We start from the raw sequence: 20,689 nt of genomic DNA, 5'->3' as shown, positions 1-20,689 counted from the left end.
TCAAACCAAAGTCTCTACCTTTCTCCGTTAGGTACACTATCGATTTCCCTTTGTCTGGAGGTAGATAGGTTTTCTAATTAAGCAGCAGCTTTAATTATGCCACAAAGCACATAGATCTTGATTATTAAGACTGGGTCTCGGATAACGGAAGGAAGACTGGCAAACCCAAATTAAACAGCATCATAAAAATGAATGGCCTCATCTGAGACCCCATCCTGCCCCCCGTTAGGTGTTGGCGAAGACTTAGTGCCTGTTAATCGTCTCCGCTGCGCACGGCTTGGCTGTCAAGTGTAATAAGTGCAGACTTAGTGGATGGCGACTGTGAGGCACTGCAGGCAGGCCCCGCATGCCAATCCGACTCCACGCAGTGGCTCCAACACCGCTGCTGGCGGGCTGAGGGTCTGCGAGTGGAGGCGTGTCCCAGACGGATGGGATGGGATGGACAGTGTGGGGTTGTCATGGAAACATGCCGGTTTCTTTCCTCCTCGGGTGGAACTGCTGTAGCCAGTTGACCCTCTTCCCCTCCTGCCAGCTCCCAGAGCCCCCGGAGCCGCGTCTGTGCTCAGGGAAAGAGGGGTCTACGGAGGTTGGGGACCCAGCAGGTGAGCCTGCTTCTCAGCGTGGGATGGTCACTGCTGGGAACAGACCCCCAACCTCTTGCTCTCCTGCTGACTGGGCTCTTCCTTGGAGCCAGCTGGTCCCCTGGTAGCAGGTCCAAGGCTTTATTAGTTTCAAGAGACAGGAGAAGCAGGGGCCGCCTGCCCCGTGGCTCCATCTCAGCTGCGGATGTGCTGGATGGCGGACAAGGGCCCAGTCAATGTGGGGCTGGATGAACAAACACCTGGGGTCCCATGTTTCCCTTCCCTTCCACCGTCCTCCCCATGGGCTCACCAAGCATCCTCAGAGGCCCTGCTGGGGCTTCTGGAGCAACAGAATGAAGACATCAGTGCTGGGCTGGCCTCCTGCATGTGAAAGGTCATTGGCCTCTGGCCCAGCGACTTCAGGGGCTGTCTGAGGGAGGGCCTGGAGGGACCGGAGGTCATAGACCCTGAAGATCGCGCACTTGGGCCCTGATGGACCTTGCTGTCCAGGCAGAGGCACTCCAGGAGGCCCAGGGCTCCTCTGTAGCATTGCACCCAGGGATTTGCAGCCTGGCCACTGGTGTAGTCCACTCGTTTTCCTGGGTGTGGGCAGGCCTCAGGGCACATGGATAGCGACCATGCCCTTCAGCCCACAATTCCAAATGTGACTATCCCACCGGGCCTCTTATGAGGGGGATGTGGGAGGGGTCTTTCTGTGCATGGCCCAACATTCTATTTCTGACTGGCTTTTGCTCTGAGCTCTGAAGGTGTGCGTGCTCAGATCTCCTCAAATATGTGGTGTCGAGATCATGCATCGCAGTCCACGCGTCTCTCTGAGGGTTCATGCAAGTCACCCTGCAGCTGCTTACTGCATGCAAGTGGGGGCCTGGGTGTCGGAGAGTGAGTGCTCCATCTGTGCTTGCCTTCAGCTCCACGCACAGGTGCCTCCAACAAATGTGAGCCATTTGGCTTCCCTCAAATCTGCCTGCTAATGTGGGGGACACGGTTTTGATCCCTAGTCCGGGAAGACCCCACATGCCTCAGGGCAACTAAGTCCTTGTGCCACAGCTGCTGAGCTGGTGCTTTAAAGCCGGAGAGCCAAAACAAGAGAAGCCACCGCCATGAGAAGCCCGGCACCGCAACCAGAGATTAACCCCCACTTGCCACAACTAGAGAAAGCCCTCCATCAACAACAAAGACCCAGTAGAGCCGCAAATCATTAAAAATAAATAAATGAATAAAATGTGAGCCGTTAACATCTCCACGGCATGTGGTCGTGTGCAAGGTGCCCTATGTGTGCACGCATGAGAACGCACACATGGGCATGTGTAATACATGCGTGTACATCTATGTTGTATGTATGTGTATTTGCATAGTGTTTTACTTGTGTGAAAGTGAAAGTTGCTCAGTCGTGTCTGACTCTGTGTGTGGGCTTCCTTGGTAGCTCAGCTCGTAAAGAATCCACCTGCCATGCAGGATACCCCGGTTCAATCCTGGGTCAGGAAGATCCGCTGGAGAAGGGATAGGCTACCCACTCGAGTATTCTTGGGCTTCCCTGGTGGCTCAGCTGATAAAGAATCTGCCTGTGATGTCGGAGACCTGGGTTCAGTCCCTGGGTTGGGAAGATTCCCTGGAGAATGGAACAGCTACCCATTCCAGTATTCTGGACTGGAGAATGCCATGGACATGGGGTCACAAAGAGGCAGACACGAATGAGCGACTTTCACTTCACTATTACTTGTGTGCATGTGTGCTTATACATCTGTGCAGTGTATGCACACAAGTGCATGTGTGTGCATATACAGATTGTTTCTGAGAGGTCTTGTAGCCAACTCCCTGGACAGAAGGATGGACTCAGTCTTGGGAAGACAGAACCCCTAAGCAGGAGGCTCTGGTGTTTCTCATCCTACTGGTCTTCAGTTCCTACCTTCCCTAGCAGCCTCGTCTGTGCTGGTTTTCTGTGGGGGCTGCTCTGCCTCTGCGCCCATCAGAATCCTGCCTTGGGCATTGTGGTGGCCCGAGCTAGCTGGGGATTCCAGGCTCACCTTGATGTCCCCGAGAGGGCAGGAGCATGTTGACCCTGCAGGCAGATGCCGCTGCCTTGGTGACAGGCTTCCTACAACCCTCCTGGCAGCTGTTCCCTGAAACATCAGTCTCAGCTTCCCTGGCCTGTGCTCAGCCCAGACCTGTATCCTCCGCCTGGAGATGGATGTGTGCCCTGTTGTCACCAGGCGAAGCTTACTGTCCCCCTGGGAGGCCACAGCCACTTCATCCCCTCTCCATCCTGAGTTTATCTCTCCTGCGGCACAAAGGGCGTCCCCATAAATTTCCATTAGTGTCGCTGCCATGGCCCCGCTTCCCGTGAGGCCAGCCGGGACACCGCCTGCTGCGCATTCCAGCCACGACCTCGGAAGTGGCTTCGAGAGCTCATAACCGCCTGCTGCTCTCCGGGTCTATAAATCCTCTCCAAATGGCTTGGTGGTTGAGGATGTCTGACTTCTCTGGCTCCAGGTGGGGCACGCAAAGGCCGAGTCAGAGCCTCTTGGTGTGGGGGGAGCACACAGCCCAGCCCCTCCTGCAACTGTGATCTGGCGGGCGTGGGGGCGAGTGTGAAGCCCGCCAGCCTGCGGAAGCCTCCACTGTGTGCCCAGCACCGCGCAGGACACCGTGTGTCCACGAGAAGGATGGAGCTGCCAGGCTTTGGGGAACATACCTGTCGCAGTTATAGCTGCTGCTCAGTCAGCTGTGTTAAACCACATTTTAATGGACTCAGAGGCAAGGGGTCAGACCGGGTGCAGAGGAAATTGACTCTGAGCGATGCCTTCTGGGGCTGCTCTGAGAAGGAGTGATGTTGGTGGGGGCGCTCAGCGATGGGGGCTGGAGTCACCTGAGGGTGCCATCATATACGTGCCTGCCAGCAGATGTGCAGTTCACCGAGCACCCACACAGGGCCCCTTGGCATGGCCTGCACCTCCTCTCAGCCTGGCAGCCAGGGCAGAGTCCGGTTCCCTCTGTGGTACCACTTGGCCCCAGAACAGAGACCCAGCACACGGAACCTTGTTGCTCTTCATGGCGCAGCTCAGAAGCCAAGTGACATCCTTCCCTGTGTTCTGTTGGCGAGAGGCTGCTGAGCCCCTGAGGTTCGAGGGGAGGGAGGCAAAGTGCCAGGAGCGTTGGGAGCTGATGTTGCAGCATCTTTGGAAAGCATAATCTGCCAGAACACCCATCTCAGACTGTCGTGGGGTGACATTTGGGGGTACAGGGGCTGATGACATTTCAAGGTAGAAGTGGGATTCCCCCTAAAAAGAATGAATGTTCCATATCAGAAAGAATGCTTTCATATGAATAACCCAGCAACTCAGGAGTGGCTGCAACTACAATGGAATTCCTAATCTCAGATAACAAGAAGTCCACAGGCTTGAGAGGGGACAAAGCTGTGCATTGGTGGCTCAGTGACATCACCGGGGACCTGTACTCTTTCCAACTTTCTGCTCTGCCACACTCAGTGCGTTGGGCTTATGCTCCTCATGGTCACAATATGGCTGCTGCAGCTCTCAGCATCACATCTTCATAAGTCAAATTTCCAAAGGGCTAGAATAAATACGTTCCTACATCTTGTTGCTCTTTAAGAACAGAGGAAGCTTCCCAGGGCCCCCAGCAGGCTTTCCCTCACGTGTCCTGGGTTGTTGTGTGTCTCACCTGTGAACCATGAAAGGCAAGGGTGCTTTCCTGCTCCTTCTCAGAGCCCCTGCAGAGTTTGGTTTGTTCAGTCTCTGCCTCACAGGATGATGGGGACACCCGAGTCTTGGAGACGGGAGTTTGCTGAGAATTTAACTCAGAGGTTTGGCAGTTGGTTCTCCCCTCCTCTAGAGGCAATCAAGGTTCCAAGCTGGGACTGTGTGTGTCCCAGACAAGGACAGGGTTAGGATGAAGCAGCTCGTGTCATCTCCACCAACAATATGATAAAAGCCCCTAGCTCACCCGGACAGGGACATCTTGAGATGGAATGTGCTATGGCCAAGGCAGTGGCCAGGCTAACCCCTGTGAGCGTTGAACCCACCAGCTCCCCTGTCTTCCCCTCTCTGCATGCTCAGGGACTCCAGGATGCTGCAGCCAGGCAGACCCCTCCTGAGGGGCATCCTTGATTTCAGACAAGTGCATCCCTGCATCACGCACATTTTAGGACCTGTGCTGGATCAGGACTCCTTCTATCACAAGTGACAGAAAATCCATCTCAAATTGTCTTAGTCTGGAAAAAGAGAGAAAGGGGAAGAGGCAGGGAGGGGATATATGATTCCTGCAACTACAAAGTCTGGAGGAAGCGCTGGCTTCATGTCGAGTTGGATTTGAGGATCAGCTGATGTCATCTGGACCTGGCATCTCACCGTCTCTCTGGTCTGCTCTTGCCTCATGGCTTCATCCTGACCACTGGGAGCAAAATGAATGCAGCTGCTGCAGCCTCACATCTTATCTCCCCAAGGCCTCAGACAACATTTCTGTGGCTCTGTGTGTCTATTCCGGAGCTATTGGTGAACTGCCTGGCTCAGACCTAGTCACATCCCTCACTGCATCCAGGGGCTGGGACTTAGAATGTGATGATGGGAAGTGGACTTCATGTGTTACTGGGGAAGGGGAAGGGGAAGGGGCTGAGCTGGACCACAGCAAATGTCCTCAGCCTGAGACAGGATGGACAGGACTCTGGCTGGCGTTACATTTTCAGGGGGAGGAAGGGACCTTGAGAGGGTTGCACTGCAACAGGTGTCAGTCACCAGGTACACTGGGATGGGTGCCGAGAGCCTGATAATGCTAGAATGGTTGCCGAATTCAAGGCCTCCAGGGTCAGACCTCAGATCCTGGACCAGGGCTCCTTACTGGGTAATGTCACCTCAGGGCACATTTAGAGGTGTTTGGAGGCACTCTGGATTGTCTCGACCTAGGTGGGGGCCAGGGATGCTGCTAAATGCTATCGTTTACAAGACAACCCCCACAACAGAGAATTAACTGAATTATCCCGCCCCAAAATCCAGAGGGCTGAGACTGGGAAAACCTGGTCTGGTTGGATTACACGTGGCTCAGCAGGGACTGAAGAGTCCTCTGAATAAGGCAAATGCCCCCAAGGTGGGTACACAACTCCTCTGTCAAGGGCTCATGGGTGTGTGTGGCATGTGTGAGCGTGGACATGCGTGTGCCCATGTGGGGTATACATGCACACGTATCCTCAAATTCAGCTTGAACCTCACTCACGTTTAGACTTCTGGTGTTTCCCCCATACAGAATTATCCAGAGGTTTGTCCACATGTGTCATAGCTTTAAACGTGCATCTCACAGCCCGCCTTTGAGTTCACAAGGAGCTATGATGATATGTGTTGAAGCCTTTGGAGCGTCTGCAGTCCTGGGTGCTGGTGAGGCAGTGACCAGACAAATTGGAAGCCCTGCCTGGGGCTCCCAGCCCGGGAGGCAGAGCAGAGTAGCAGTCAGTGATGTGGCCATATAGGGGAGATGTGTGCCAGGCAGGGCGGGCACGCAAGGCCCTGAGGCAGGAGCAGACTCTCGTGCTCTTGGAAGCACTGGGGCCCTGAGGGGCCATCAGGTGAGCAAGAGGAAAAATACAGAGGTCAGGTCAGAGGGGACCCAGCTCACATCCTAGAGATCGTGCCTTTCTTAGTGGGTGGTGAGCACATGCAGGAAGAGGGTCAAGGGACAGGTAGGGGAGACCAAAGTCAAGGCCAAGGCTTTGCCAGAGCAGCTGGGGCTGGAAAGGGATGAATTTGTCGTGAAGGGGAGCAGGGAGGGTAATAGTAGGAGGGAGGGGGTCAGGGAGACAGGGTCTCGTTCTCTCCTGACCTGTGACTGTCTAGGGAAGGGTGGGGACACCCCGCTGCGGGTTTGAACATAAAAATGTTATGTTGATGTAACATTCAATGTCAAGTTGAAATAATTATAGTGTATCACCCGGTCTTCTCTCAGTTTTACAGTAAGCCAAGAGCGCGTGGGTGTGCCCTGGGTCTCCCTCCCCCTCCGGAGGCCCCGGGTGGGGATGATGGAGGTCCTTCTCCCTCTTTTCCCATGTCCCCCACTCTGTCCCCTGCATCTGCCCCACTCCCAGACCCATTCTGGATCACTGTGATTACAAGCTCTCAGAGCCGCCCTCTTGCTGAACTCTGATTCTTTCCAAACTCCGTCAACTTGGTTTATTTTCTGTCTGACAGAAATAGGGCTTTTAATTACAAAGAGCCCTCTGGTTCTACTTAGACGGACTTATTCCAGGACTGCTGCGTGATGGTCAGTTTTGTTTCCACCATCACATCCAGCCCCTCCCTGGCTCCAGTGCAGGGCAGGGAGGCCACTGAGCCTTGAAACTGAAAGCTGATTCAGGCACAGAAAGAGATGTGGAAACACAGTGCCACGGCTGGGAGGAGAAGCAGGCACATCGTGGGACGGGCTGGCCCGGCGGCCAGTGGAGCTTGTCCTGGTACAAAGGCAGGACCAGAGCAGCTCGGCCTAAGGTCAAGTTCACGTGCGCTACGGGCTGGGTACCTGGGATCAGAGACTGTAAAGAAAAGCAGAGAGGAGGAGGCTGCTCTTTGGACGGTAACATTCCTGATCTCCAGTGGGGTATTAGCACAGGTTTCTTACTGCCTCACTGACATCTTACCTACTTATGTGTGAAAAACAAACCCTTCTATCGGCTCAATATTTATTTTTTTAATTTTTATTTTTTGTGGCCCCTGCAAAGCTTGTGGAATCTTGGCTCCCCGATCAGGCATTGAATTTGGGCCCTCAGCAGTGAAAGCAAAGAGTCCTAACCACTGAACCACCAGAGAACACCCTCTGCTCAATATTTAACACAAACAATTTTATTTTCCAACTGAGAAGGGGATTATATGCTAAGGAAAACAGATTATTTTTATGCAAATTTGCACTGGAGAAAAATGAGCCACCTCTATTGCACGATTTCTAACTTAAATAACAATTTGTAAGCTGCAAATGTTTGCAACGGGTGTGATTTGTTAAGTGTAGACAAACAATAAAGTGAGACAGCTCATCGCCCAGTGGGAAACATGCCCTACACACCCCCAGCCCATGGGACGGCCCGGTCCTTGCCTGGCTGGGTCCTACTTATCTTTTGGATTTTTCTGTGGGCTGACTTGTGTGTCCCCCCAAATCCATATGTTAAAGTCCTAATGCCAGGACCTCAGGATGTAACTGTATGTGGAGGTGGGGCCTATAAACGGGTGACTGAGGTAAAGTGAGGCTGCAAAGTGGGGCTAATCCCACAGGACTGGTGTCCTTATGAGAGGAGATCCGGACACAGACACACAGGTACAACTGTGTGGGGATGCAGGGAGGAGACGGCTGTACGCATGTCAAGGAGCGAGGCCTCAGAGACCAGCCCTGGGACACCCCGGCCTTGGACTTCCAGCCTCTGGACCTGGGACTATAAATATCTGGGTGTATGTTTCCAGGGCCTAAACGGACTGACTGTTCTGGGACCCCCATACCTCCTCCGCTGCCTTGTCCAAAGACACCTCCCTGTGGCCACTCTTCACCCCGTCACCCTGCTCTATTCTCTGCAGTCAAAACCTTTGTTTCCGTGCTCGCCCCCCAACCCCCGTGCCCTCACAAGTGGAAGCCGTGGGGGCGGGCACCTTGTCCCTTCTGGCCAGTATGGCCTCCAGCCCCTGAAAGGAGTCTCATGTGAAATGTGTCCCCGGGAGACGGCTGCAGATGCTGGTGGCTTCTCCACAGGCAGCGCCAGGTGGCTATTGCCAGTTGAAACCTCCTTTAGAACAGAAGTTTGTGGCCCAGTGGCAAAGCCGGAGAGGTCCCTGGCCTCCTAACCTGGTCATGGAGGGAGAGGAAGGGGGACGAGAGCTCCCACGCCCTCCAGACTCTGCCAGCTTCCTCCACACCCTGAACACAGTGGAGGTTCCTGCTGCGCTGAGGTCGCTGTGCACCGAGACGGGGGCGGGGGAGCCCATGGGTGTCAGGACTCGGCCATGTATGACCTATTTACTTGTTCTTTCTTCCCCTTGTCAACAAGTGCTGTAAGCCCTACTGCGTGACCAACTCTGGGGTCTTGGGGTACAGCAGTGAAGGAGCCTGCTCTTGGGTGGCCTGCAGTGGGGGGCGAGAGACCCTAAAGAAGCCACGTGAGGACGCCTGAGGACAGTGGGCTGGGAAGAAGGTGCAGGAATGCCAGCACCCAGGCCTTTGGGATGGGGAGGCAGTGGGGGGCACTGCAGCCCCTCCCCTGCAGGCCCCCAAGAACCCCTCCTCCAAACCCATCCTTCCTGTCTGCAACTGCAGCTGCGGCCACTCTCAAGATAGATTTCCTTCCTCAAGGTGTGTTTTTTTTTTTTCCTGTTTTACACATTTTGCAGGTTCATGAAAATCATACATTCCAACTTTCTTCCTCTACAGAAACATGGAGTGAAGTCTTCTTGTCAGAAAGCATTTTCCTGAGTGATGAACTCTCCCTGCAGCACCGCAGCCCATACCAATGTGACAGTGACGCAGGGCTCTCCTTAGTCATAGAGCCAGGCTGGCACTCTAACCCCAGCTGGGAGCAGGCAGGGAGGGAGGGCCCCCCTCAAGGCTCGCTCCCCGCTGGCTGGGGGCAGCCAGCACCAGCTCTGAGGGCAGCACTCACTACAGGAGGGGGGAGTTAACCGCCAGGATCCTCACATTTCTGTTAGGGCTGCTGAGGGAGCTGGAGGGCTGAGATACAGAGAGCAGGTGCTGTGCGCTGGGGACCCTCAGCTGTTGCTATCATCCTGATTGGTTGTCATCATGATTAATTATCCATTAGTATTAGTTATTATCACAATTCGTTATCATCAGTATCAGTTATCCTCGTTATTATTTATCATCATGATCAGTTATTCTCATAATTGATTATTATAGTTATTGCTTATCATCATGGTTGGTTATGCCCAGTATTGGTCATCTTTCTCAAACAGCTCTACCCCGTTCTCACCCTTGCTGCTGCTGCTGCTAAGTCGCTTCAGTTGTGTCCGACTCTGTGCAACCCCATAGACGGCAGCCCACCAGGCTCCCCCGTCCCTGGGATTCTCCAGGCAAGAACACTGGAGTGGGTTGCTATTTCCTTCTCCAATGCATGAAAGTGAAAAGTGAAAGTGAAGTCGCTCAGTTGTGTCCGACTCCTATCGACCCCATGGACTGAAGCCTACCAGGCTCCTCCGTCCACGGGATTTTCCAGGCAAGAGTACTGGAGTGGGGTGCTATTGCCTTCTCTGTTCTCACCCTTAGCCCCCAACAACTACAATGACTTCCCATTTTTATTTTTTTTTAATATTTATTTTTGTTTATTTGTTGACTGCACAGGGTCTTAGTTGCAGCAGGTAGGATCTAGTTCCTTGACCAGCGATCAAACCCAGGAGCCCTGTATTGGGAGTGTAGAGTCCTAGTCACTGGACCACCAGGGAAGTCCCCCCCGCCACCACCATCTTTAAATAAAGCTCTTTCTCCCGTTGTGGGATAGGCATGACTGATCTTGGTCTAAGTGTGTCCCCCAAAAGATGTCCAGATCTATCTGCCAGGACCTCAGAATGTTTCTGATTAGGAAATGGGGTTGTTGAAGGTGTAATTAGTTAAGATGAGGCCATACTGGAGCAGTATGACCCCTAACCTAATGACTGGTTAGCTGATGAGAATAGGAAGCACATGGATGGATAGGAAGGAGGCTGTGATGAGAGTGGGTCACTCCCAGTGTGGACCCTGTGGGACTGCCCAGGTCACAGGCCCACAGACCCAGCCCAGCCTGTGAAATTCCTGCTTCATAAAAATCTAAATTTCTCTGTTTTGCAAATACATGACCACTTTCTGTAAATGTCCTATGAGCCTAAGGAAAAAAAAAAAATTCCCTGGAGGAATTAGGGGTTTCCTTATGTAAATTCCTTCATGGTCTCAATTTTTCAGTCTGCCCAGTCTGAAGGTGACGCACAGTTATGGTTTCATCAAACTCTCCTTACTTTTCTAGTCATTTTCCCTTTTATACCCAGCTGCAAGTTCACTTTGGGATAACAGTTTATAATTATTATGTCTCCTTCATAAAGAGCTTTCTCCATCCTGTGTGATATCTGTGCTGAATGTCTGGCTTAGGGAGGCAGTATTTGTCTGGCATCTCTTTCTCACTTGTTTATATTTCCAATCTTTTTTTTAAAAAATCACTCTATTTTAATTGTGTTTATTATAAACCATAAACAGCAGAGCTGTGTGTGTATGAATATGTGAGTGAATGTGTGCATGTGTGTATGTGCATTAGTGTGTAAGTATCTAACTTCATTGAACAGCCTCTGCTATTTTAAAGAGAATTAGTTTACTTACATTTATTGTAGCAGCCAACATACTTGAGTTCCTTCTGTCTTACTTTATTACCTACTTCAATTTTTGTTCCTTTTCCCCCCACTTCTCTATTTTTGATAATTTCCCCATGTTCCCTTGTGAATTTATTCCACTGTATTGTTACATTAACAGGCACTCACCAGCCTTATCCCACGCTCAATTATGGAATATTTTGCTTTCCCTGCTCCCTTCATTTCCCTTCCCACATCCCTACTTCCAAGATAAGACCTTTGGAGAAGATACTTCATCATTCTATTTTATCTTGACGCTGAGGTTAGGCGGAGGCCACGACTAGGCTGTCCCATACTGACATCTCTCCTAGTTCCACAGCCCTCATCTGACCCTTGTGTACTTGTCATCACTGTTTACTCAGATCCCACTTCAGAGGACAGCGTCTGTTGAGCATAGGACCTTCCCAGTAGACGCCCTCTGTCTAGCAGCCACCAACACCATGACCTCCTGGGGCACAGATAGAGCTGGGCATGGGGAGTGGCTGATGTGGGCTCCAGGCTGGAGCTCTCCCGGACCCTCCACTGGACTGCACTAAGAGATGATCATCTCTCCTTCACTTCTCTTTCATGCCTCCCAAGGGTGTCAAAACAAATGTTCCAAGCGATCTCAGTGGGACGTTAATCCCTTACAGGTGCAATTTCCCTGTCTTTCCTCAAGGAGAGAGCAGGGTCCAGGGTCAGAGTATGGAAGTCAGGGTTTCTGAGATGAACATCATCCCTCTGTTTCTCTCCCTGTGCTCATTCCTTTTCTAACCGTGGTATCCCTATTGCTCTTCCATCGGTAGCGGGATTTAGAAGTGGCCCCGATGGGCCTCCTACGGGGGCTCCAGGCTCCCACCTCCCCGTCCTGTCCCGACACTGACCTCTGCCCCCCATGCCATCTCTCCTGCAGGTGCAGACAGATGACCTACTCGGATGACCTGCCCCAGATCTCTGTGGTGTTCATCTTTGTCAATGAAGCCCTCTCAGTCATCCTGCGCTCCGTCCACAGCGTGGTCAACCACACGCCCTCCCAGCTCCTCAAGGAGGTGATCCTGGTGGACGACAACAGTGATAATGGTGAGTGGGGCCAGCTCAGCACCCCAGCGAGGGAAGCATGTTGCAGCCCTGGAGCCCAGAATTCTGAATTCAGGGTATGGCCAGGGCCACGTTTCCTCCAGAGGCTGCAGGAGAGGATCCCTCCTGCCTCTCCCAGCTTCTGCCGGCTGCTGGCATCCTTGGTGTCCTGGGCTTGTGGCCACACCTCTCCCGTCTCTGCCTCCATCTTCACAAGGCATCTTCTGGTGTGCTTGTGTCTCTCCTTTTCTTATAAGGACCTTCGTCCTTGAATTTAAGGCCCATCCTAATCCAGAAGGTTTTCATCTCAAGACCCTTAACCATTTATATTCACAAAACCCCTATTTCCAATTGAGGTTCTGGGTGGACCTGAGTTTGGGGGTGGTGGCTATTCAACCCCTACAGCCATCATCCAGAAAGGCCCCCCCATGTGTTAAGTCTCTCTATGCTAATCACACCTTCACTTCTTGTTTGTGGACAAAACTCCAGTGGGAGGCTTGCTGATGGGGAAGGGGCCAGTGCTCACAGCTGGAGTGTGGGCCCCAGGGATCTCTTGTCATGGCCCCGCGTCAGCCTCCACCCAGCCCAGGCATTTATCCACACCCACCAGGCACATGGGGCTCCAAGCCCCCAACAAGGGTCTGGAGGTTCCTGGCCTGTCCTCATCTGTTCCTCTGCAGAAGCAGAGAGGAGCATGGACCCCACTACCGGCAGCTCCCACACCAAGGTCCTGGTGCACTGAGCTGTGACTGTTGGGTCTCTCCGTCATTGCAGTCTCTCCTTCTCATGTCAGGAGTCAGGGGGAGGGTGGAGGAAAGCGGGGAGAGGCGTCCCAGAGCCCTCCTGGCCTGAAGGAGCTCCAGCCTCGCCTGTGCTCTGTGTCTGTGCCAGGAGAGCCCCGCCCAACACTGTCAAGGGAGCGAGAATGAGGCCTGGAGAGGGCAGGACAGAGCACGGGGACACTGCTCCGGGACGCACTGGCTATGCAGCTGGAGCCCTCTGTGGGGCCAGGCTGCCCTCCTGGGAGTATCCACTAGAGCCTGGTGGTGGGTATGTAGGGGAAGGCCTCTGGGTGGTGGAGGTCTTCTGCGAGAAGTCCCTATAGCCAAGGCGTGAGAGTATTGACAAAGACCCAGGAGCAAGGATCCGGTTCAAACCCTCTCAGCTCCTCCTGCTCAGCCCCGAGCCCACACCCCAGCCCTCTGCTCCTCCCTGCACCTCCTCCCCACCCACTCCCCTACCCCTGAGAGCAGCCAAGGGTGTCTCCACACTGCTCATTTCCCATACCTGTAATGTCCTCCTCTCTTCCCCGCCGGCTCCCTGTCCTGTCCCAGCCCACGTGACCTTCACAGGCCGACCCTGTCCCTGCCCCACCGACCTGGAGAAGCCCCCGCCACACTCAGACGCCCACTCCCTTTCCCCTTTTTCTTTTTTCATTTTGGCTAATGTTTGCTATTATTGTGACCTATTTTGTTGCTTGTAGTTTTAGCCCTCGGGAGCTTCCTCACAAAGACTCCTGGGCCCTCATCCGTTTTTTCAATGACTTATTGAGTTGAAATTCTCATAATGTAAAATTAACCATTTACAAAATAATTATAGGGCTCAGGGGTATCAAGGACATTGATATCATTGTATAGCCATCACCACCATCACCAGCAGAACCTTTTCATCTTCCCCAAATGAAACTCTGTCCCCATTAACTCCCCACCCCCCTCCCATTCTGCTTTCTGTCCCTGTGGATATGTCTGCTCCAGGGACCTCATGCAAGTGGAATCACACAGCACTTGTCCTTTGGGGACTGGATTATTTCACTGAGCATCATGTTCTCGAGTTTATCTACCTTGTAACATGTGTCAGAGTTTCCTTTCTGAGGCCGGACCGTATTCCATTGTGTGGATGCGCCACACTTTGTTTATCCATCCATCTGCCCGTGGACTGCATTCCTACAGTTCAGTAATTCAGCCCCGTTTTCTCTTATTCTCATAACACGTTCTCTGCCTGGATCAATCTGGCTTGATAGCTCATGGTCTCTCCCGCTGGAACACAGCTCCACAAGGTGGGGGTCTTATCTCTCCGAAATGCCCCCAGCACCTTGAGCCATGTCCAGCTGTGGTGTGTCTTCTTACAGTTTATGAAGTATGGATCCGGAGCCCACAATGACCGTGCATCTCAGTGGCCTCGGGCTCTCCCACAGTGCCATACCTGAAACTTCTCTGTGTCCCCACAGTGGAACTCAAGCTCAACCTGGACCAATACGTCAGCAAGAGATACCCGGGCCTGGTGAAGATCGTCCGCAACAGCAGGCGGGAAGGCCTGATCCGGGCGCGGTTACAGGGTTGGAAGGTCGCCACGGCCCCTGTCGTTGGCTTCTTTGATGCCCATGTGGAGTTCAGCACAGGCTGGTAAGGCTGGGGCCCGGGGCCAAGTGGAGCTGTGCCCTGGGTGGGGTCTGCTAGGGCCTGCAGGAGCCGGGCAAAGAGGATGAGTCTGGTGGGCCACGAGGCCACTCCGTGTGCAGTTCCTAGAACCCAGAACCCTGTTTGTGATGCCTGTGTATGAGGACTGATCTGTGTCCCCACCTTGTTCCCAAAGGAATTTGAATTGTCCAGTCATTCCAGCAGCGACAGTTCAAATGAGGATGTTCATGTGACCTTAGGTCACAAGGTTGGGTCTCGTGTATATGAAATGTGGTCTATCGGGTCTCGGTTAATAGAAACCCAAATCTAGTTGGAAGCAATTTCTCATCCTTGTGAGAAAGTCCTAGGACACAGCATCTGCCCATTTTCTCCCACCCATCTATTCAGGGGCGAGATGGGCTTCTAATGAGAAACCTGGAGAGGGATCTGGCCAGGGGAGTGATCAGGACACCAAAGAGTGGCTGGGATACAGGGTAGTGGCCGGGACACCACAGAGACACCCAAGCACGTGTGCAGGATGACCTAGAGGTGCCCCGGGGGGCAGGGACCCTGCAGGGCCTCGGTGCTCAGTGTGAACCCCAGACCAGCAGCATCTGATGCCCCTGAGAGCTACCAGGAAGTACAGGTCTGTGGGATACAGGGTCTCAGGGTGGGGCCCCAGATCTGTGCTCTCTCGCCTGGGGATGTTCATGAGGCTCTGCCCAAAGGTGGCCAGTGATGCCTTAAGAACAGAGTCATTTGTCCAGCAAATTATCCACACAGGGCTTCAGAGCTGCGGGTGGCCCTGCTGCCTCTATCCAGACCCTGCTGTCCCTAGGCAGGCGGTGAGCTGATGCTCTCACAGCAGGTGCCTGAGGATGTGTTGCTAGAACAGAAGGATGTGCTTCAAAGTTTTCTGGAAAGCGCCTGCTGGGCTCTTGGTATATTTCCTAATTTCCTCTCTGGTGGCTGCATCTGGGAGTCGCCCCCTGAGCCCTCACTCCCACCAGGCCCTGCAGAGGACCTGAGAGGAATAAACAGCAGCTGGGTGGGGAGGGCAGAGCTTAGCGATCCCGCGGGAAGGATCGGGACAGGACAGTTGGGCCACCAACATGATGCGAGTGTTTGAGCCCTGGGCAAGCCTTGGTTTCTTCATGCACTGACTGGTGATGTTAGAGAGCTGGATTGTTGCCAAGGTTACATGTGGGATGCTTGTGAACAGTGCCGGCTTCGGCACACAGGTGTCAGACAAGTGCCCAGCTGGGACTGAAGACTGAGACCCCAGGGGACCACCTGTGTTGGAGGGGCTGGGACATGAGAAAGTGGAGGGAGGGTCACCCAGTGCATGTCCTGGGGCTGCCATAACAATGACCAAAGGCTAGTGGCTCAAAACGAGAGAAATTCATTCTCTCACAGCTCTGAGGCCAGAAGTCAAAATCAAGGTGCAGGCAGGGCTGGGCTCCCCAGGAAGCCCTTGGGGGGGAGCCTCCCACCTCTTCCAGCTCTGATGGCTCCGGGTGTCCAGGCCTGTGGCAGCATCCGTCCATCTCTGCCTCCGCCATCACATGGCTTCTCCTTTGTGTCCTCCCTCTCCTTTCTCTTAGAAGGACACACCTTGGATTCAAGGCTCACCCCAATCCAGGGTGATCTCATCTTGGGTTTTTTAACTGAATTACCTCTGCAAAGACTCTGTTTCCCAGTAAGGTCACATCCCAGGTTCCAAGTGGACCAGTCTTTGTGGGAGGACACCATTCACCCCTCTTCCAGCTCTGGGGCCCCAGGAGTCCCTGCGCTTGTGACCGCATCCCTCCAATCTTTGTGTCCGTCTTCACATGGCTTCTCCCCTCTGTGTGACTGTGCCTCTCCCCTTCTCTCTTCTAAAGACCCTTGTCTGTGGATTTAGGGCCTGCCTAGGCTTGCCTGGTGGCTCAGATGGTAAAGAATCTGCCTGTAATGCAAGAGACCTGGGTTCGATCCCTGGGTCAGGAAGATCTCCTGGAGAAGGAAATGGCAACCCACTCCAGTATTCTTGCCCGGAGAATTCCATGGACAGAGGAGCCTGGTGGGCTAAAGTCCATGGGGTTGCAAAGAGTCGGACACACCTGAGCCATAATGCACACACACACACACAGGTCACTCAGTGTGATCTCACCTGAAGATCATTATGTTAAACCCACAGTGGTAGGGTATGCAAGGCGTCCACAGTGGGCGGGGAGCATGAACCCCTCATCCAGGGGCAGCCTGCAGCCCCTACCAGCCGAGCAGCAGGGAAAAGTCAGCCCTGTGTACCCAGTTTGCCCCATTTCAAGAGAAACTAAAACTCACTCTTCTTTATATCAAATCTCCCAAGTCACATGTTTAAACTCTCTGAAGCCTAAACTAAGAGGTTCACTGAGATATTCCCTCAAGGGAGACGAGAGGGTCATAGGGAGGGGGTGGGCATGCTGATCAAGCCCCACAGTGCCTGGCCAGGTGTCCCCAGCTGGGGCCCCTGAGGGTCTGGCCTTCGGGACCTCTCAAAGTTCCCGGTTTTCCTAACTGCTGCTTTGGTTGGACCAGGGCTTTGGTGCCTGGTAGGCAGGTGAATGGAGCCCTTTCCTTCCACACTCCTGCACTCCCGCTGGTACATCTCAGCCAGCCCAGGACCACCAGTGTGTTCTCAGGGCTGGTTCTGACCCAGCGCATGCCTAACCGAGATGTGAGTTCTGAATTCCCCTGCTGGCCCCCATTTCCCTCTCCTGCCACCCTCATGAAGCGACTTCTTTTCCCATGACATCTGTCACCTTCGGTCAGTAATGACAATGCTATGGTCCGCCCTCCACCAGGGTCATGCATACTGTTGTGTAGGTTGTGCCCTGCTCAGCTGTACTCGAAGGGCTTTCTGTCCCTCTCATGTATGTTAAACTCCCTGGAGCATTTGGAGGATGTTTGGGAGAGTCACAAGTCTATCACATCAAAATGCCATTTGAAACTACTGTAACTTTAATTTTACCACTGAAAACCCAGTTATCCATCTGCAAATAGCCCTCCCCTCCCAGAACTGCCTCTATAAAGATTCTGCCTTATTAGCGCATGTGGCATTTGCAGAGAGCTTTTCATCTCTGAAGCACTTTGCTAACAGTAATTAATTAATCCTCCTCATGAAGCTGAAAGGCAGGTAAATACCAGGCTCTTGCTTGGAAGGATGGGAAGAAAGGCTGGCTATAAGGTGAATCTGGCCAGGCAGGGTCAGAAACCTCTCACCCTGACCCCAGCCCCCGCTGTCCCTCCCTGAGCTCAGCCCCTGTCCCCCAGTTCATCTCTCTGGTCCCCCAGTCAGCAGGCTGCTCATGACCCTGTTGAACTCCAGCCCCTTGGGCAGCATCTCATCCTTGCAGGAGACAAGGTCATCTCCAGAGTGAAATGCTACCTGTTTGCCCCTGGGGACTCCTGCATTGGAAATTCACAACCCACAGCCTTTGTCCTCTGGTCTCTCTCCTCTCCGCCTTCCTCGCCTGCACGGCCACCATCTCTCCACTCCCGCTGCCTGGCCTGCTTCCCAAGCACACCAGCACATCCCAGGGGCTCAGTGCTGGCTGCTCTTTCTGTGTGCAGCACCCCACTTGCCTCCCCTAACAACCAGCTGCTACATCCTACACCACCTCTGCTCATCACCCAGTGCAACCTACCCTGAACACCCTATTTAAAACAGCAATTCCAAATCACCCTTATTTTACCCTCTTTTTCTGTCACAATGCATATCACCTCCTAATATATCATTTACTTATACATTTTTGTCTGTCCCCCCATACCCACTCAGTCAGGCCCACCACATACTGTTGTGTAGGTTGTGCACTGCACAACAGCACTTGTCAGCCTTTCTGTCCCTTCAGTATATCCTAAGCTCCCGGAGGCATAGCTTTTTTTTTTTTTTTCTAGTTCACGGGTATGTGCCTATGTGTTACAAGAGGGTGTGGCACATTCAGGCCTCCATTCCTGCTTGTAAATGAATGTACCTTCCAGCCCTGGAGGGAAGGCCTGCCAGGAAGTAGGATTCACTTGCCAGAAAAGCCAGGCTGTGAGGCAGGCCGGCTGTCAGACTAAGCTGACTCACAGAGCTCTCTGGAGCCAGGACAGCTCATCAGATGTCAGAGATTGGGCCTGGATGGTGTTTAGATCCCTAGTGTCAATTGCTGGTTAGCCACGGGCTGCCTCGGGCACAGCGAGACCTCGGGCAGCCGGGTGTGCAGCCCAGACGACTCCGGGGCTTCCAGAGGTGCAGCGCTTGGATCTACCCTCCGCAGAGTTGGTCTAGCCCAACATTAGATGCGGGTGTGGCCGCCTGGGTCCTGGCTCCCTACCTAGGGGGACGGGACGGGGGTCCCTGGCATCCGTGCCCTTCCTCAGGGACCTGCGTCTCCTTGCAGGGCCGAGCCCGCCCTTACGCGGATCCAGGAGGACCGCCGGCGGATCGTCCTGCCAGCCATCGACAACATCAAGTACGACACGTTCGAGGTGCAGCAATACGCCAGCGCAGCCCACGGCTACAACTGGGGCCTTTGGTGCATGTACATCGTCCCGCCCCAGGACTGGCTGGACCGCGGCGATGAGGCGGCGCCCATCAGGTGAGCTGGCCACCAGGGCCACTGGAGCGGGGCCTGCACTGGAGGAGTCAGGTGGGTGGGGTCACTGGGGCGGGGCCTGGCCTGGAAAGAGCCAGGACAGTGAGGTGGGGCAGGGCTGCAGCAGGGGCCTTGGGAACTGGAGGGACAGGTGGCATTCCTCTGCAGAAAGCCAAGGCCTGGCACCAGGTGGGAGAGTAGAAACAGCAGGATGCGGTCAGTACATGGTTTCCCTGGGTGTGAAGAGGGACATGGCGGTGTGATGGGGAAATGGGAAGTGGCTCCAGATTGTGACCTGAGTGATAACCAGGAGATCAAGATGGCAGAGTAGAAGGACATATGCTCATCTTCCCCTGCGAGAACTCCAAAATTACAACTTGCTGCTGAACAACCATTGACAGGAGAATGTTAGATCCCAACAAAAAAAAAGATATCCCACATCCAAGGGCAAAGGAGAAGTCCCAGCAGGATGGTAGGAGGGGTGAAATCACGCTCAGAATGAAACCCCATACACACCAGAGATGCTCGAAGAGCTCAAACAAAACCTTGTGTGTACCAGGAGACCCCACAGAGACTGAGCAAGACCTGACTTTGAGTGTTTGAGTGTCTTCTGCAGAGGTACGGGTCAGCAGTGGTCTGCTGCAGGGGTAGCGGCTCTGGGTGCAGCAGATCTGGGTGTGGCATAAGCCCTCTTGGAGGAGGTCTCCATTAACCCCACCATAGAGCTGTCAGAACTTACACAGGACTAGGGAAACAGATTCCTGGAGGAAGAAAGGAGAAAGGAGCAATGTCCCCCAACAAGAGACTGACCCAGACTTGCTTGTGAGCGTCCAAGAGTCTCCGGCAGAGGCGTGGGTCGGCGGTGGCCTGCTGCAGGGTCAGGGGCACTGAATGCGGCAGGGCATGCATGGGACCTTTAGAAGGAGGTCGCTATTACCTCCACCATAGTTTGGTCTCAGGTCAAACAACAGGAAGGAAACACAACCCCACCCATAAACAGAAAATTGGATTAAAGATTTACTGAGCATGGCCCCACCCATCAGAACAAGACCCAGTTTCCCCCACAGCCAGTCTCTCCCATCAGGAAGCTTCCATAAGTCTCTTATCCTTATCCCTCAGAGGACAGACAGAATGAAAACCATAATCACAGAAAACTAATCAAACTGATCACATGGACCACAGCCTTGTCTAACTCAATGAAACTATGAGCCATGCCATGTAGGGCCACCCAAGACCGACAGATCATGGTGGAGAGTTCTGACAAAATGAAGTTCATTGGAGAAGGGAGTGGCAAACCACTTCAGCATCCTTGCCTTGAAAACCCCATGAACAGTATGAAAAGGCAAAAAGATAGGACACTGAAAGATGAACTCCCCAGATTGGTAGGTGCCCAGTATGCTACTGGAGAAGAGTGGAGAAATGACTCCAGAAAGAATGAAGAGACAGAGCCAAAGCAACAACAGTGCCCAGTTGTGGATGTGACTGGTGATGGCAGTAAAGTCTAATGCTGTAAAGAGCAATGTTGCATAGGAACCCGGAATGTTAGGTCCATGAATTGGAAGTGGTAAATTGGAAGTGATCAAACAGGAGATGGAAAGAGTGAACATCGACATTTTAGGAATCAGTGAACTGGAATGGGTGAATTTAACTCAGATGACCATTATATCTACTACTGT

At 53.3% G+C, this 20,689-nt stretch overlaps 1 protein-coding gene across 1 annotated transcript in view; it reads left to right on the top strand.

Moving 5' to 3' along the window:
* The window catches only part of GALNT9 (polypeptide N-acetylgalactosaminyltransferase 9), a 115,219-nt gene that overhangs the window by 41,367 nt on the left and 53,163 nt on the right, over positions 1–20,689 (top strand). Inside the window, exons 3-5 of the mRNA XM_010852450.1 lie at positions 11,853–12,019; positions 14,244–14,418; positions 18,819–19,016. Of these exons, the coding sequence (XP_010850752.1) occupies positions 11,853–12,019; positions 14,244–14,418; positions 18,819–19,016 (540 nt within the window). The remainder of the gene's footprint in view (positions 1–11,852; positions 12,020–14,243; positions 14,419–18,818; positions 19,017–20,689) is intronic.

Source organism: Bison bison, unplaced genomic scaffold, assembly GCF_000754665.1.
Source record: "Bison bison bison isolate TAMUID 2011002044 unplaced genomic scaffold, Bison_UMD1.0 scf7180017864312, whole genome shotgun sequence".
Lineage (NCBI taxonomy): Eukaryota > Metazoa > Chordata > Mammalia > Artiodactyla > Bovidae > Bison > Bison bison.
This window is presented reverse-complemented; position numbering and strand designations above follow the sequence as displayed.